This window comes from Tetrahymena thermophila, assembly GCF_000189635.1.
Source record: "Tetrahymena thermophila SB210 genomic scaffold scf_8254617, whole genome shotgun sequence".
Classification (NCBI taxonomy): Eukaryota; Ciliophora; class Oligohymenophorea; order Hymenostomatida; family Tetrahymenidae; genus Tetrahymena; species Tetrahymena thermophila.
Window position 1 is genome coordinate 905,540 of NW_002476387.1, and position 17,288 is coordinate 922,827.

At 23.1% G+C, this 17,288-nt stretch overlaps 5 protein-coding genes across 5 annotated transcripts; 3 read left to right on the plus strand and 2 right to left on the minus strand. All coding sequences in view use genetic code 6, as the record gives it.

The window, feature by feature from the left end:
* Window positions 1-2,708: 2,708 nt before the first annotated feature.
* Window positions 2,709-4,867, plus strand: TTHERM_00196590 (amine-terminal domain cyclin; the record flags this gene model as incomplete). The annotated part of the gene is made up of 3 exons (XM_001017313.3): window positions 2,709-2,828; window positions 3,028-3,405; window positions 4,061-4,867. The coding sequence occupies 3 exons, from the start codon at window positions 2,709-2,711 to the stop codon at window positions 4,865-4,867; spliced, it is 1,305 nt and encodes a 434-aa protein (XP_001017313.2).
* Window positions 4,868-6,110: 1,243 nt separating this feature from the next.
* On the plus strand, window positions 6,111-8,103 carry TTHERM_00196600 (hypothetical protein; the record flags this gene model as incomplete). The annotated part of the gene is made up of 2 exons (XM_001017314.1): window positions 6,111-6,471; window positions 6,578-8,103. The coding sequence occupies 2 exons, from the start codon at window positions 6,111-6,113 to the stop codon at window positions 8,101-8,103; spliced, it is 1,887 nt and encodes a 628-aa protein (XP_001017314.1).
* An 880-nt stretch (window positions 8,104-8,983) lies between these two features.
* TTHERM_00196610 (hypothetical protein) lies at window positions 8,984-12,000 on the minus strand (the record flags this gene model as incomplete). The annotated part of the gene is made up of 7 exons (XM_001017315.4): window positions 8,984-9,852; window positions 9,901-10,378; window positions 10,448-10,549; window positions 10,604-10,774; window positions 10,892-11,306; window positions 11,377-11,485; window positions 11,547-12,000. 7 exons carry the CDS (start codon window positions 11,998-12,000, stop codon window positions 8,984-8,986), a joined length of 2,598 nt encoding a protein of 865 aa, XP_001017315.4.
* Window positions 12,001-12,678: 678 nt separating this feature from the next.
* Window positions 12,679-15,372, minus strand: TTHERM_00196620 (MIF4G domain protein; the record flags this gene model as incomplete). The annotated part of the gene is made up of 6 exons (XM_001017316.3): window positions 12,679-13,131; window positions 13,208-13,510; window positions 13,571-13,966; window positions 14,023-14,448; window positions 14,512-14,613; window positions 14,686-15,372. 6 exons carry the CDS (start codon window positions 15,370-15,372, stop codon window positions 12,679-12,681), a joined length of 2,367 nt encoding a protein of 788 aa, XP_001017316.2.
* A 1,402-nt stretch (window positions 15,373-16,774) lies between these two features.
* On the plus strand, window positions 16,775-17,282 carry TTHERM_00196630 (hypothetical protein; the record flags this gene model as incomplete). The annotated part of the gene is made up of 2 exons (XM_001017317.2): window positions 16,775-17,142; window positions 17,255-17,282. 2 exons carry the CDS (start codon window positions 16,775-16,777, stop codon window positions 17,280-17,282), a joined length of 396 nt encoding a protein of 131 aa, XP_001017317.2.
* Window positions 17,283-17,288: the final 6 nt, after the last annotated feature.

The window sequence follows — 17,288 nt, forward strand, 5'->3', positions numbered from 1 at the left end:
ATTTTTTATTATTTTGAAAGATAACCCAAGAATAAAAATATCATGCTATCAATCCAGTTCAACATATTTTAATTTCTAGATTATAAATTTATAAAATAAATAGTAATTAATAATAAAAACAAAAGTAAAAATAAAAAAATGAGTTAAATTAGCAAAGAAATAAATAAAAAACGTAAGCACAATAAAAAAGACAAAGAAAAATAAATCAAATAAAAAACAATAAAATATCTTAAAAGAGCTTTATAGTTTTAAATTCATTAAAAAACACAAGCGATATAAAAAAGAAAAATAAATATCTAATAAATAAATTAAAAGATTTATATTGTTTTAAATACATTTTTATCTGATGAAAATATACATTATAAATAAATTGAAAGTAAAATATATAAAAAAATTAATATTTAGATCAATATGGAGGGAGAGCCTAATGAGATTAGAGTGAGGATTTTAAAAACTTTTATTATTAGTAAAAATAAATTTAAAGAATATACATAATAAAATAAATAATTACTTCTTCTAATTTGTTGTAATAGTTAATCAATATATTATATCATTTATTTATTTTTTAAATGTTGAATAATTAATAATAAGAGGATAAAAAGAATGAATTAATATTAATTTATAAATTTAATTTTCTGAAGAGTTATCATGTCATATATTGAAAAAATTCTAGTAAACAATATTCTTAAATTTTATCAAAATAATTTATATTTAGTAGATTTTTCTGTTTTAGTCCAGTAATCAGTAATGAATGAGGGGATGGAATATTTATAATATTTCTAATTATTCTCTAATCCAATTATCTTTTTTGCAAGCACATTTTATTTGGGTATATAAGTTTTATGCATCAAATAAGTGTATTTATACCTATTTAAATACATTTTTAATAAATAATAGACTATATATTTTTATATCATCAACAATTAAGTTAATTTTTTTATAAAAATTAAGAAAACACCCTCTTGCTTAAATTCTTTTTGCAGTTATCTGATTTCTTCTCCAGGTAGCTCAATAAATAGTATTTAAAACTTACGTTCTACCCACATGATAAAAAAGTACCTTTTATCTTTAGTGTTAGTTAAAATAATATAAAATTTTTTACCTAAGAAATTTTTAACAAGATGTTTAGATTTTAGAGTTTTAGAATTTTCTCAATTCCCTATGATTTTTAAGATTTATTTTAGATTTTTGCTTATATATCAGTTAAATTAAATTTTATAAAATTGTAGAGTTTTATATTTTGATAATCAAAAATATTTTTTTTCATTTAATTTAATGGAGACATTTTTAATCAAAAATAAAAAAATAATTTTATGATACAGATAGAAATTAAGATGATTTTTATATTTGTGATATTTATTGTGTTTTATTAAATAAATCTAATAAAAATATGCTTACTTAAGATAATATCTTTTACTCTTAATAATCAAAAATATATATTTAAACTTATTAAATGAAATTCAAATTACAATCAAAATGAATAGATGAGATCAAAAGTTTTTGAAAGTCAAATTTGCTTTTTAAATTTTTTAAATGGAAGATTTTAAAATTTAAATGAAGCATTTTATTAGTCCAGTCATTAGTTTAAAATGAATGAAAATTAGATTTATTTAAATGTAATATCACAATTTAATTTGAATGTTTATACCACTAATTTTTTAATTTGTTTATTTTCTTAGATTTTTGAAAAATTAGATATATAGAGAGAGATTAAATTCAAATAAAAACCTTTATAATATTCAAAAAAATCTCTTCATAATTTTATAATTAAAATTGAATAATGGTATTTGAATTTATTTTTGTTAAAGAAAATAGATAGGTCAATTTTAATTCAAAAAAATATTTAAATAAACCTAGTTATTAAAATTAAGTAGGTTGCTTTGTTGTTCAAATCACATGTTGCTAGGCATAAATTTATCGTTATCACTCTTTTATCAATTAGTTATAAAATATTTAGTTTAACAGAAAATTGTGTGTTTTCGTTAATAAATTTCTAAAAGGAATACTTTACTCAAAACCATACAATTTTACAATGCTATCTAATCTTTTTTTTCTAATGAAGCAAATCTTATGTTGTCGTTTTGAAATTTGAATAAGCGATTTTTTTATTTATATTTAAATTTTATTTAATTATTAATGATATTTTCAGCATATGATAAGCATGTGTTTAATTGAGCTGAAGAAACGAAAAAATATAATAAATCAAATTTGTTGATTCAAAATATCAATCTGGCGATTGAAAAATCACTTATAATTAAGCAGGCTAACGAATAGAATTCAAACATATTTTTTGAAAAAAAAATATTGGGCTTTTAATTGATTGATTAATTGATAAAGTAAAAGAAGTGTTAAGAGAAGAAAATAGTAAAATGAGTGAGAATCATTCAAATAATATAGAATCGTTTAAATGTGAGAAGATAGATAGTTATTCAATTTTGAAATAAATACATTTAAACTAAGATGATTGAAAGAAATGAATGAATAAGAAAATTTAATAAATAATTTCATGATATAAAAACTTAAAGTGAATTAAGAGTGTTTGATATAATTAATTTGAAGAAAAAAGCATAAATATACATCCTATTCAATTTGCATTTCTCTTAAAAAAAGAAACAAGCAAGAGTTAAAGAGAATTTAAAAAACAACAAAGAAATACTATATATTTTATTATATTATTATAATATAACAACAAACAAAGTAATAAATAAATGGCTTGCCTACAAATGAGAAATGGTGAATAATCCATGTTTGGAGACTCAAACAAATTATAAAGCAATCAACTTCGTGCTTTCGGGCGTGAGATTCAAAATATCCCTGACAGTCGCTTTGTAAAAATTTTTTTCATTTTTCAAATTAATTTCAAATATCCATCTCTCTTATTTTGATGCTTTTAAGCTTTTTTTTAAGCTGCTTCAACTAAAAGAGTTTGATGAAAGCTAAAGGGAAAAGAAGGATATTGTTTCAAATGAAGCCATAGCATAGCTATCTCTCTTTAAAATTTTCTAACAATTATTTAATTTATAATAGAATACAAGATCTTAATCAATAAAAGCAAACATGTAGCCTCACCACGCCTAAAAGCTTAGCATGGAATTAGATACAAATATAAATGAATAAGAGAACGGAATGAAAAGAAGTTCTCCTAGAAAATTTTCAATGCATGTGAAGCATTCCTCCGAAGTTCCATAAAACCATTAAAAGAGAATGTCAAGCTAAATTGACACTGTAAGCAATAATGGAACAGAGCGCTCATATTAAACCAATTAAACTGGCCTTTAAAATAAAAATATTGACATGAAAAATATAGAATTTGAATTGAATAGGATTTCTAAGGAAGACTCTGAAAAACCAACTTTAGTTGCTTAATACTCAAAGCAAATATTCGATTATATGCGCTAAAGAGAGGTAAAAAAATACTTTCAAGCTCATTTATTTTATAATGACTCAAAATACCAAAAATGTTTGCCAACTAAAAATCATTTCCTCAGCAAAGCAATTCATTTTAATTTTGTTAAGCATTCATTTTAAAATAAACATTTTTGTTTTTAATTTCCATCAAAGAAGTTGCTATTAAAAATTAAAAGTGATATTTTTGCTTTACGCAATTTGAAATGTAAATTGAAATATCAAATAAGCAAGCAAGCAAATAAATAAACAAAATCCTTTTAAATTAATAGAAAAATTTAAAATTAAATTGTAATAAGTATTATCCTAACTAATATTTTCTTGCAAAATAATTCAAATAGTTTTATTTTTCGAGAGCCAAGTATTTTTTAGTATAATTATTCGACTACTAATCTCCTGATTTAATTAAATTTGCAAATTAAAAATTGATCACTTTAAAATTCAATTATTCAAAAATTAAATATCTAATAGAGTTTGTATCTAAATGTTTTTTAATCGAATTTAAATTATTAACGATTAAACAAACATCTTTTTTAAAAAAGCGGCATGCTTAATTTATATTTTCTAATTGAGAAATTTCAAATAAAAGGAAAATTATAAAATATTTTAAAATCACTCAATTTCTAAAATTTATTTTATTCGTAAAATAAACTAGATTGCCTTCAAAGTCGGTGAATACATGGAAAAATAAACTTAAATCAATGACAGAATGAGAGCCATTTTGGTTGACTGGATTGTGGAAATACATAGAAAGTGTAAATTGTTACCTGAAACTTTATTTATTACTGTCAATTTAATTGACCGCTTCTTGGATAGAGCCACATGCACTAGAGATAATTTATAGCTTGTAGGTGTAACTGCTTTGTTCATAGCTTCTAAATACGAAGAAATATATCCTCCTAATCTTAATGATTTTGTTGAAGCCACCTAGAAAGCTTACAGAAAAAATGATGTTTTATAAATGGAAGGAAGCATTATTTGTGCCCTAAATTTCAACTTAACAGTTCCCACATCTCTCCGTTTCCTTGAAAGATACGGACGCGTTGATAAACTTGATAAAAAATCTTTTGACATGAGCTTATATATTCTTTAACTCTGCTTAGTCGAATATAAATTTGTTAAATACTCAGAATCATTAAAAGCTTGCGCTGCTATCTATCTCACAAATAAGCTATTTAAAAAGAATATTTGCTGGAGTGATGTCCTCACTGGTCACACTTAACATACCGAGCAATAAATTAGACCTTGTGCTCTCGAAATGTGCCTTTTACTTCAATCAGCATCAACTAACTAAACCCAAGCCGTTCGCAGAAAATTCCTTAGTTCAGAGTATAGCGAAGTAGCAACCATACAAATTGAAAAAATGAATCCTTCATAATAAAACACACAATAGCATTCATATTAAAATAATTAAAATTACCCTCCCAACATTCCTAAATACAACTACAGAGAATAATATTGAGAAAAAATAAAGTACTATTTTATCAAAATAGATCAGATAGAAATAATTCAAAAAATATATATGTAAAAACTTTAAATAAAAAACTCTAATTATAAATATTAATAAACCTACCAAATAATATAATTAACCAAAAAAAAAAATAATAACCAAAAAAATATCAGCTTTATCTATTATTTTAGATTATAAAACTCTTCATTATTTTATTAAGATAATATTCGGTGCTTCTAATTTCAATATATGCTGTGCAACTTCATAAATGTATTGAAACTTCTTGTTCTTTGTTAATGATAAACAATTTTCGAGTCCGAATATTACTAATAAAATGAAGATATTAACTAATGAATAAATTGTCAGCAATTAGGAAAGAATTCATAAATACAGATCGATCTCCTAAATATTGTATAAAATTGTTATAAAGCTAAATTAAATAAATATATTTAACGCTCCTTCACTATATTTAAGAATAAAACTATAGTCTTAAAATATATTCATTCAATAATTTTATTAAATGTACTCATAATAAAAATAAATAATACACCAAATAAACAAACAATATAAAAAACATAGAGAATATATTTTTAAAGCAAATTAATTATTATTTTTGAAACAATTAACTAATTTTGTAATATAATTTCATCTATTTTCATGTACATCATTGTATGGTTCCTCATTCAATTTAATTTACTTCAAAAATCTAATTTACCTCTATTTTATCTGATAATATTTAAATTTTCTCTAATTCTAAATCAAAAACTATCATTTGAAATTTTTTAACCAATAATCCCAGCAAATAATCAAAAAAATGTAAGAAAAAAGTATTTAAAAGCGTGAAGCAGTTATTTTTTAGATAATGAATTAAAAATATTGCTCTTAAATATATATCAATCAATCAACTTAATTTATCCATTATACAAATTCCAACCAAAGATTAAATTATAAATCTTTACCATTTTTTTCAAAAATTGAAATTAAAGCAATTCAAATTTTTTTATAATGTTTCACTCCTAAAAAAGTTACTCAGAAAAATGTGTATGTTTTTTAGTAGAAATTACTTTTAATATCATTCATTCAAAATTTTTGCAAACAAACAAACAATTAATCAATATTTGAAATTTATTAATCTGAATTTTTAAATAATATCTTTAAGTTCCTTTGGTATAATATATCACAGAATTAATATTTTGCAGCAATATAGATAGATAGATACATTTACAAACACTTTCAATTATCACAAAATCTAAATATGTATAGTCAAGAAATAGATTCAAATAAGCGAAAATAAAATGAAATCACTGAAAAATTTATTTTGGAGTTCACTTAAATTAAAAAAGATAGGGATGAGCTCCTTGAAAGAATGGAAAAAGCATAGCTCAATTATAATTAAGAATTAGTTAATGAAAAAGATAAATATAAAAAACTTCAATAAGAAAATTCCAAACTGTCCAAATCCATCAAGGAATTAAAGAACGAACTGTAAAATTATGAATCTAAGCTTACAAAAAAAGAAATGGAATGCGGTGAGTTAAAAAAGAGAATCGACACTAAGATTATCATAGATGATAAAACTAAAGATAGAGATACTAATATTTTTATGAAATTTTTAGGTATTTAGTTTATTTTATTACTTTAATGAATTATTTTATGTTCTAATTGTATTCATATTTTTATTCACATATTTATTTAATTGTTTCTATTTAAAATATTTAAAAGGTCGCAAACCAGTAGCATCAAATAGCCAGGACTAAAAGTTAGTTACTATATTGAATCATTTTGAGAATCAAAAAGAAAAGCTTGAGAAGGAAATGTCTTATTGGAAAAAAGAAGCTGAAGCACTAAGAGAAACAATATTAGAACAAAGAGGAGAAAACAGTAAACTAAGTGATGAAGAAAGGAACAAATCTAGATTTTTTGAAAAAGTCAAAGAAGAATTAATGAATTAAATAAATCAACTTTAAGAAGAGAAGGAAAGACTTTTGGATATTAATTTAAGACTAACAAAGAGCAATGATTTTATATAAAAGGATCATCAAGCCCTATAAATTGCTCATTCAGAAATGAAGGAATTATATAAATAATTAAGAATAGATTATCAAAATTTAGTACACAAAAATTAAGAGCAGTATTTATAGTTTTAAAGCATAACTTCTGAAAAAAATATGAATAGTATAAATCAGTAGCAATAAGAGCCGCATTATAATGATGAAAATGTTAATAATCAAAATATAGATAATTATTAAAATAACATTTCCCAGCAAAAACTTTTTACTTAGCCTGCTATGCAAGAGCCATATCCTTATTAAAATAGTGTAAAGCATAATAGGAGTAGATCAAAAACACCTGAGCAGAATAGAAGTAACGGATTTTATGATGAAGGCCAGCAAAATTCTGCTACAAAAAGGCGATCTGATCATAAGTTATTAGGAAATAGTGCTACTTCCTAGCAAACACAATAAATAATTGCTGCCTAATAAGAAATAATTTAGCAATTGTGTGATATCTATGCTGTAGAAAGTGAAGATGAGCTTGTTCAATGCGCATAGAAAACTGAATTAGTTATGTAAGCTATACCTAAAATGGAATCTCTGCTATAATAAATAACAGAAATAGTCTTTGGAAATAACTCTTAATAACCTCATGATAATTCTAATAAAAAAGAAAAAAATATAGATAAAATTGTTCCTATTCTTTTAAATTGGAAACAGGAAATAAAATTGATAGACTAATTTGTTCTCTTTAAAGATAAATTGTGTTAAACATTATAGTTAAATGAGGAACACTCCACAGACAAAGACATTATAATTGCAATTGATAATCTTAAAATGTAAGTTAATACATAAATATAGCAATCTGTATAAAATTAAGAGAATAAATAGCAAAAGTAAATTATAGAATTTATGAAGTTGTTTGAAATCGGTGAAGATGACAATGTTCAGACAAAGATTAGCCAAATTTTCTTACAACTAAATGATATTCAAAGGTTTATAAAAATAACTAAGAAATTATTAGAACTTGATGAAGATATGAGATCTGAAGCATGTCTAACTTATATACTAAAATTGCTTGAAAAGATGAAGCTAAATAAATATAATGATCCAGACCTAATAATTAAAATTTAAAAAGCATTAAAGGTTGATGATCCTGTGTAGATATTGCCAAAGATAGAAATTTTATAAAAAAATAGTAAACTTAATACTTTAAATAACTCTCAAAATTCTTTGAAAAAGATATAATTATGAAATTTAATGGCTTTAATTTGAAATTTTTAATGCAACATTCATAAATAACTGAATAAAAACAAACCTCTCAATTTAAAAAAAAACCAAACCAAATACTTTATGCAAATATACAAATAATAATAATTATTTGATAATTTTATATAAAAATTAACTCTTGCTATCAAAAATTATTAATTTTAACTTTATTAAATACCAATTATTGAATAAAAATATTTAAATTAAATTAAATGCGAATCTGCTTTTGAATTTAAAATAAGTAAATAAATAAATCAAGCCATCTAAAAATTTTAATTTAAAATAAAAATTAATATCTTATTTGTCTCTCTATTATTAAAAATTCATTTTTATAGGATTCATTTTAATTTTATGAGAAAATATAAATCTAATTATTTAAAAATTTCAATGTTGATTTTTTTTTTTAAGATAATTTAATAAAGAGAATTTAAACTGTTCAAATCTTTATTCCTGAAAAATTAATGATAAATATTCTTATTTATTTATTAGGAATTAAATAAAATTATTAAAAATTAATAAACTAATTATTTTTAATTTTTATTTATAAATATTAAACCAATTATAGAATAAAAAAAATTTTAATATTGTACAATTTTAATTTCTTGTGTATATTCATTATTTTTATTTTGAACTGAAAAGTTTGTAATATTTTTAATTTCTAAATATTTTTTAATATTTTTTTTACATAATAAAATATATAAAAAAACATAACTTTTAGATCTAAATTATTACTTTTTAACTCTGCTTAATTCATAAATGGCTCATAATAAAGACTTAAATATTATAATAAAATATTTAAATACCACTTTTTTTTTTAAATGCTAATATTACAAGCTTTTGCCTTTTTAAGTTAATTACTTTTTAATCAAGAATTATTATGTTGCTATAATTGCTCATTTTACTCTGAGTGTCCTTAAGGATTTTTTTGTTAATCTTAGAGATGTTGTTGATCTTAAGAATTTTTTTGTTTATCTTAGAGATGTTGTTGATCTTAAGAATTTTAATGTTGTTACTACTATTGAGAGTTTTGTTGTTAATGCAATTGAGAGTCTTCCTTTTATGGTTACTATTGCTAAACTTTAGAATTATTCTATGAATTTTCTTAATGAGAGTTTTATTACTATTACTATTATTGTTAAGGATTATGATTTTCTTATTTTTAATTGTTGTTTTAATGCTCAGATTATTTTCTCTTTTGTTATTGTCCATCTTAGTTGCTTACACCACCATTTTATTAATTTACTACTTTTTCTTAACTGTTATTTAAGATATTGGAATTCTCTTCTTGTTTCTTTTTGTTTTAAGGACTGTTGTGGATTGATCCTTATTTTGTTACAGGGTTTTTCTTTTGATTATTTTATGGAGAATTTTAATTTTAGACTTTATTTGCTTGTGGCGAGTTTTCTACAGATTATCTAAATTCTTTGTTTTCATTTGCTTCATTCGTAATATTAATATTTTGATTATTGTCAAAATCGTTAAATTCAGAGTGAACTTTTGAGTTATTTGCATCAATGATCTTTCTTTATCCGTTTTTAGGTTGATTCTTCTTTGAAAGATCTGCATATAGTTCATAGTCATCTTCGTCATATTAGTTATTATTTTAATATACACTATTTCCATTAGTTCTATTAGAAATGGAGTCAACTTTATTCATTGCATCTCTCTTTTTTAACTCAATACCAAAACTGATAAGTACCATATCTTCATCTTACTATGTTTCGGATTCTCTATCTATTTTTACAATTAGATTATAATTAATGAATAAATATTTTATTTTACTTTTTTTCAAGTTTATTTTATCGACAACTCCAAAGAAGGATATAGGTTTTTCGTCTTTCTTGATATCGAATTCAAATTTCTTGCAACGAGATTAGTTTTTTTCTGTACCAGCTAAGATGTAATTGCCTCTTGATGAAACTATTCTTAAATATTCAATAAAGTAATTATTATAATACCCAGATATGCTCTAGATATATTCAGGTCCTCTTAATTTTAAGACTTTTTCCTAAAGATTCTCTGTTGATTTAGGGAAAAATCCATCAAGAACAACTTTCTCTCCATTTCTCAACTTATATTCTACCTATATTCCCTTAATTTACTCCTCTTAGAACCAAATATTAATTTGTTAAATTTAATAATCTTTTGTCTCTGGCAATTCGTTGCTATTATCCCAAGAGCAAGCTGTCTCAGAACCTACTGAAACACCCTTTTGTTCTCTTCTGTATTCTTTCTTCATTTTCATGTATAAACCAACATCCTTTTTTAAAAGTAAATTAAATTATCTATCACTTAAACTAGTTTAAAGCATAAATTTATTTTTTTTTACTTGTCTATTTCCTTTGATAGATTCCAAAACTAATGGCTGTAAGGCATTATGTTTAGTTAGTCTTTTTAGTTCATTAATCTTCATAATAGCAATATTGAGTTCCTATAATAAATTATAAAATTTAACAAAATATAAATATGAATTAATTTATTTTACCTTTTCCTTATCTCTTAGTCTCAAAAGGATAGTTTCTCTCTCTGCACTCACTTGCTTAATTTTGCTTTAAATGTCATCTAATTCTTTTTTCTAACTGATATCCAAATCTTACTTTTCTTATTTCTTTTTTTTGATATCTTCATTTAACTTTTTGTAAGACTCTGCATTAATCTAATAGATAAAAGTTTAGAGTAATTAAAACATATATATTTCTAATTACAATTATCGAAATTTCAAAAATAAAAAAAAAAATGAATGAATTAATCAATAAATAAATGAATAATTTACTTCTATATCTCCTAGCTTTTTTTTCTTTTCTTTTTCTTATTTTTCATTGATTTTTTATCGATTCTTATGATTTTCAGCAATCAGATCTTATAAGTTATCAAACCTAGTTTGATTTAAAGTTGGTGATATGCCAAACTTTTCACAGACCTCTTTGTGCTTTTATTCAAGTGCTATTAAATATTAACACTGTTTAGTCATTTCCTTTTCTATTTATCTATCTTCTTTTCTTACATCTTTGAGTAGCCCTCTTAAACCTATAGCTTCTTCTTCTAAGTCTTTGATTTCCTAAGCAGCTTCTCTTTCAGCTAATATAGCTTCATTCTGTATCTTGATGTCTTCAAGGAGTTTATTTTCTTTAATTAACTTTTAAAGCAACATTTATTTCTCTGTTATTTCATTTTTCATTTCAGTGATTCTATTTCATATGAAAAAATAAAATCAAAATAAACCCAAATATTTTTCAATATAAAAATACTGATTTTTACCTTTGGACATTTTAGTTGGATGATTGTTTATCTTCAAGTATTTTTAGTTGTCTTTATGCCATAAAAATCCTTTTACTGATAACATCTAATTCTTTTTTAACTGGATCAACTATTTAAAAAAAAACAGTAAATATTTTTTATTACTATAAAATTCTACTACAAAATAATACCTGATTTCTATTTCTTTTAAGGAGCCTTCTTCTATTTTAAGGCTTCTATTTTTTCCTAAAGTATTGAAGAAAGTTCATCTATCTTAACTCTCAAATCTTCATTATTTTATTTTAATCTTTCAGAAGCTTTTACTCTTGATATTTAAAATAAATTAAAATTTAGTATTGCTGTGTGTATGTTATTTTTAGTGATATTGCTAAATTTATGTTGGGCAAGCTTAAGAACTTCTTTTAAAATGATTAATTTTTAATGATATTCTTGTATTTCAAATAAAAATCTAATGATTAAGATCACTACAAAAAAAATTTTTAATTACTATTCATCGTATTGCTAGTCTAATTTTGTACATCTTTCGCAATCACCAGCAGACGCTCCCTATCCCGGCTTTCTATCTTCTACTACATGAGACGTAGCGAGGTTGCTTTTATTATCTAAAATATTACTTTAACTCATGCTGCTGCCTTTATATGTTAACTATTTTATTTCACTTGCTTGAATTAGTAGCACAATAAGACTTAATGTTTTAAGATTATTTATTTTGAAGGTTAATTAATTTATAAAAATTATAAAACGCTGCTCTAATTAATATACATTATAATAAATATAAATCCAAACAAATAGTAAGCAATAATATTGAAGACTTGCGATAATGAATTAATAATAATTATATAGAATAGAAGGGTAATTAAAATATTTGCATTATGCTTAATAAAGATACTAACTAACTTTTGCTATTGATAATTATGGTTGCTTTTGTGAAGTGAAACCCCCAATATGATTATAAATAGTGTTTAAATTTGAGGTTTGAATAAATGTAATTTAATTTTACATTAAATGTAAAATTGTTATATTTTATATATTGTTTGAAACTATAGTTCTTTTAATTAATTAATTTAGTTTTCTAATAAATAAAATGAATTTTAATTTTAGAAATATTCTATATACAAATATTAATTAATTATTTAATTTACTATGCATAAACATAACTAATTAATTAATTAACTAACTAATTATCTTTCTATACATTTTTTATTTTTTTTAAAAATATTATAAAAATATTAATTTTAAAATTTTATTTTGATTCTAAAAATGAAGAAATAATTTTCATTAGCATTCAAGTAGATCTTTTAGTCATTTCTTTTTAGACTTAGACTTCTACTCTGCTTTCTTTTTTTAGCTATCTTTATTTTTCTTCTTCTTTTTATCAGACTCTGAATCAGATGAATCACTAGATTTTTTATCTTCATCATCACTATCGCTATCGCTATTGCTACTATCACTATCACTACTATCACTGCTGCTATCACTACTGCTGCTACTGCTACTTTAATCTTCGTTTTGGAGCATTTATTGCACTGCTTACATTTATTATTCTAATTGCAATTTTTACATTTCTTCAGTTTATTTTTTTAAGTGCTCACTTAATTTTTCAGTTAATGCACCCAGACCAATAGAAATAAAGAAGTTAATTGCAAAACGAGTATTTCTTGGATGATCGATTGGGAATAATCCATTAAAGAATTCTTGATGTTCTTCTTTGCTAAATCTCTCTTATAAATTTTCAAGTCCAGTATTTTCACATATCTTTTTATTATGATGAAATAAATAAATAAATATTTTTATAAAAAAATGAATAAAAAAACCCAAATAAAAATATTACTTCTAAAATTAAATTTTTGATAAAAATACGAGAAGATGCTGTGGTAGTCTCTTAAGTCAATGTAATGCATGCAAAAATACGCCAATCAATTGAATCAGTATAAAAAAGATGTGCATAAAACTTTGCTGAATTACGAATTTTAGCTGTTTCATAACGATGAATAGTAGAATAAAGCTCAACAAAACAAGACATGAATTTATCTTTATACAATTCAGTCATTTCACAGAAACGCTAAGCTAGCAATCCATAGAATTTTAAGTAGGTACGTTCATTCTAACAGCATTCTATAATCATTTGGCAAATCTTTTAAATTTAAAAATGATAAAAATTAAAGAAAATCGCTATGAAATATTATTTATTTACTTCTTCTTCATGGCCTACACCTAAACTCATCTTTAATATTTTATGAGCGCATTCTTCAAAGTCGACAGAACTCATGATGACAAGATAAATAGTTCTACGTAGATTGACTCTGTCTTCATCAGTTAAATCCTTTATAACCATTTAGTCTTAGTTGTCATCGTCTTCTTATTCTTCTTCAATTCCTGTCTTAATTTGCTTTAAGCTAAGAATATTTTCTTCTCCCAAGATTTCTAACTTAATTTTTTCCCATTCTTATTCGGTTTTTTCATAATGGGGGTCAAACTTGAAAAGGTTTTCATGGTCTTCAGGATCTATCTAATCAAGTACTTCGTAATTATGTTCTATAATATCGTCTTCTTCAACAAGATCAAGTTCTGGGATAACACCAGGATGATCCTTTTTTTAAATAATACATTTTACTAACCACGAAATAATTTAACAAAAATGAATACTTTATATTTAGTTTTTCTAACAGCAAACAAGTGCTCAATACTATATTGAATTCTTCTTTCACACTCTCCTTCATGCAAAATACCTTTGAGTCTTTCAAAGATAGCATTAACACCTTCTGGTGTAGAATCTGACAATACTTATCCTGCCTCAATCATAAACTAGCAAGCAAGATCTACTTTATCTTCATTTGGATCATCCAAAAGCAAGAACATTAATTGCAAGCCAACATAATCACTTAAAACTCTTTGATTTATCAAATGAGCTATCATTTTAATGGCAGCTTCACAAACTAATTTATTATTTCTCTTATAAGATCTTTGGAATTATAAAATAACTCTTCTTATAATAAGATCTACAATATCTGGCATCTTAGTGTTTACGACTGCGATCAAAGCAGCATAGACATGAGTAAAGTTTGGAGAAGACTTAATTAAATAAAAATTACAATTTAAATAATGCTATTTATAAAAATAAATAAAAAATATTACTAATTATGCCTTAATAATAGCTCTAGCAAATAGTCCTTTTCCTCTGATAAGGTTTTCATTAAAAAGTTCAACAATTACATTCTAAATGTTTGAGATATTGATCTTTTTTATTCAAATAAAAAGAATTAATTTTATTCTCTTCATTAATTAAAATGAGAAATATGTTTATATTACCTTATTAACAATACCATTAATAGACTTACGTAGTAAATCCCACATTAATTTTTAATGCTCTTCACTTTTGTTATCATTTTGTTTCATCATTTCTTCTTAAAGCAATCTCAATTTGTATGGAGGAACATAAACACCACCTGCTCTACCAGAAGCAGGAGTAAACAACTCTATTGTTCTTTTTTCCTTGGCATCTTTTGCCTCTTAAATAGCTTTTTCTCTTTCTTCTTACTACTTTCTATTGTACTCAATAGTTAAAAATCCTACATCTTCTTTAAGAGAAGTAATCAAATCACTTTCATCAACTTTATCTTTTTGGTTTCTATTGCCTCCTTATCTTTCCTCATTTGATATTTCTATCAATACTTCATTCTTATTTTTACCAAAATTCTTCTCTACTTCTTTCCTACTATCATACTTTTCATCTCTTTTACTATCTCTTTTATCATTATCCCTGCTACGCTCATATCTACTTGATTTTTCTTTTTCATCTTTATATTTAGGTTTTTCAGTAGAACGAGATCTGCTTCTGTATTTATCGTTTCTAGATTTAAAACTATTCTTTTAATGTCTATCTCCTCTATCGCCTGATTTGCTACGAGATCTATCTTCTCTTTTTTTATTGTTTTTTCTATCTCTATCTCTCGACTTTGATCTTGATCTATTTTTTTCTCTTCTATCAGACCCCATTTGTTATTCTAAAAATATAATTAATTAAATAATTAATCAATATTAAATTAAAATACCAAACTTGATTTATCTTTTTATGATATAATTAACACATAGACACCACTTTATTATAAGTTAAAATTAAAATCTTATTAGAAATATTAAATTAGACTTTTTATAAAACTTAAATAAAAAATTAAATATACAGTCTTTGATTTTAGTCAGTGAATTATTCATTTCAAAAAAAAAAAATTATATAATAAAATTATTAGAGAGAAATTAATTTTTTAATGTAAAGCTAACTTTTTATTTCTAAATAGTATTTATTGTTTATTATTAATGATATTAAATTGAAAAAAATACAATCCTAATCAAATTATTTATTTCATATTTTTAAACTGTTAAATTATAAATTAAAATAAATTAGTAGATTTTTTATAAAATTAAATAAGCCTTAAATTTATTTTATTTCAAAATAAAAATTTAAAGGATTTCATTGAAAGTAAAAATATTATTAATAAAATATTAACTAAGCAAAGTCAATTTATTAGCAAAAAAATCACTATCAAAAAAATTTTTTTCTGACTAAGTATTATTATAAAAGGAAAGACACAGTTTCTCTAAATTTATTTAAAATAAATAACTTAGCAAAATTTATTCATAACACCACTAAATAAAAATTATAGAATAAACAATTTACTTTTATAAAATACAAAACATTTTAAAAATTTTTATTGTATGTTATAGATAGATAAAATAGTTTTATATTTTATATTTTAAACAATTATGACTCTAAAATGTTAAAATAAAAAATTTTTTAATTCCTTTTAAAATAAATTTAATGATTGTATTTAAATCCTTCATAATTTTTTTTAGTAACATAATTCAATAATTTCATAAGGTAATAAAATCTTGTGTATGTCTAAAAATTTTTATTAAATCCATTTACTTTATTATTTCTAACCTTTACTCTTATAATTTAGGTAAAATCAGCCAGGTAGGGCTTTAATATAATTTTTATGGGATAATCAATCAAATCATTTTTTAATAATGTTAATTTAAAAAATATACAGTGTATGATATTTTAGATTTCAATAACGAAAATAAGTTTTTTTAATCACATACTATGCTTGCTTAAAAGAAATAGGTAATTAAATAAATAAAAATGCTTAAATTATTAAGTTTTAATTAAATAATTTCAATAAAGTCTATATTAATGGTTAATAACAAACATATAATTGAATATAAATCATCTACCTAATAAGAATTTATCAAAAATTTAAAATAGTATTTATTTAGTTTCACATAAAAAAAATCATTTTGCAATCAATGGTCATATCATCAAGAAAGCAATTATAACTAACAAAGTAATTGACAATTTTAGCTTAATGCTTCATGTTTTACATCATCAAATGTTTTAGAAATGCAAGTTTCACCAGTTACCCAAGAGCAATTAGTTGTATCTGCTTTACAGGTTGATTCAACTAATGCTGAACAAGTCACAGTGTTAGCTCATGAAGATGGAGTACCACTTGACCATTTACAGTTACTACTACCACATGTAGCTGAATCTGAAATTGCATTACAAGCTCCTGCTTTGTCAGTCAAGTACCTGGTTTAGTTCTTTTTTCACAAGTATCAGAGTAAATTATTTTGCAATCAGTTAAGCTCTTTGTTCCACACTAAGCATCACCATCTTTGCACTATAAAAAAGAAAAATCACATCCTCCATCAATACAAGTCTTTTTATCCATGTAACTTGGACATATTTTCAAATCTTTAGGTTTGTATGTAAATTTTGTTTCAAGGTAAACAAATGGATCAAAGAAACCCCCTGGGGTTATAATTCATGCAAAATAATTGGCCTAAATGGTAGATTAATATTTTAAATATAATAAAAAAGTTTAAAAATGTATCTTTCTTTGTTTTGAAAAAAA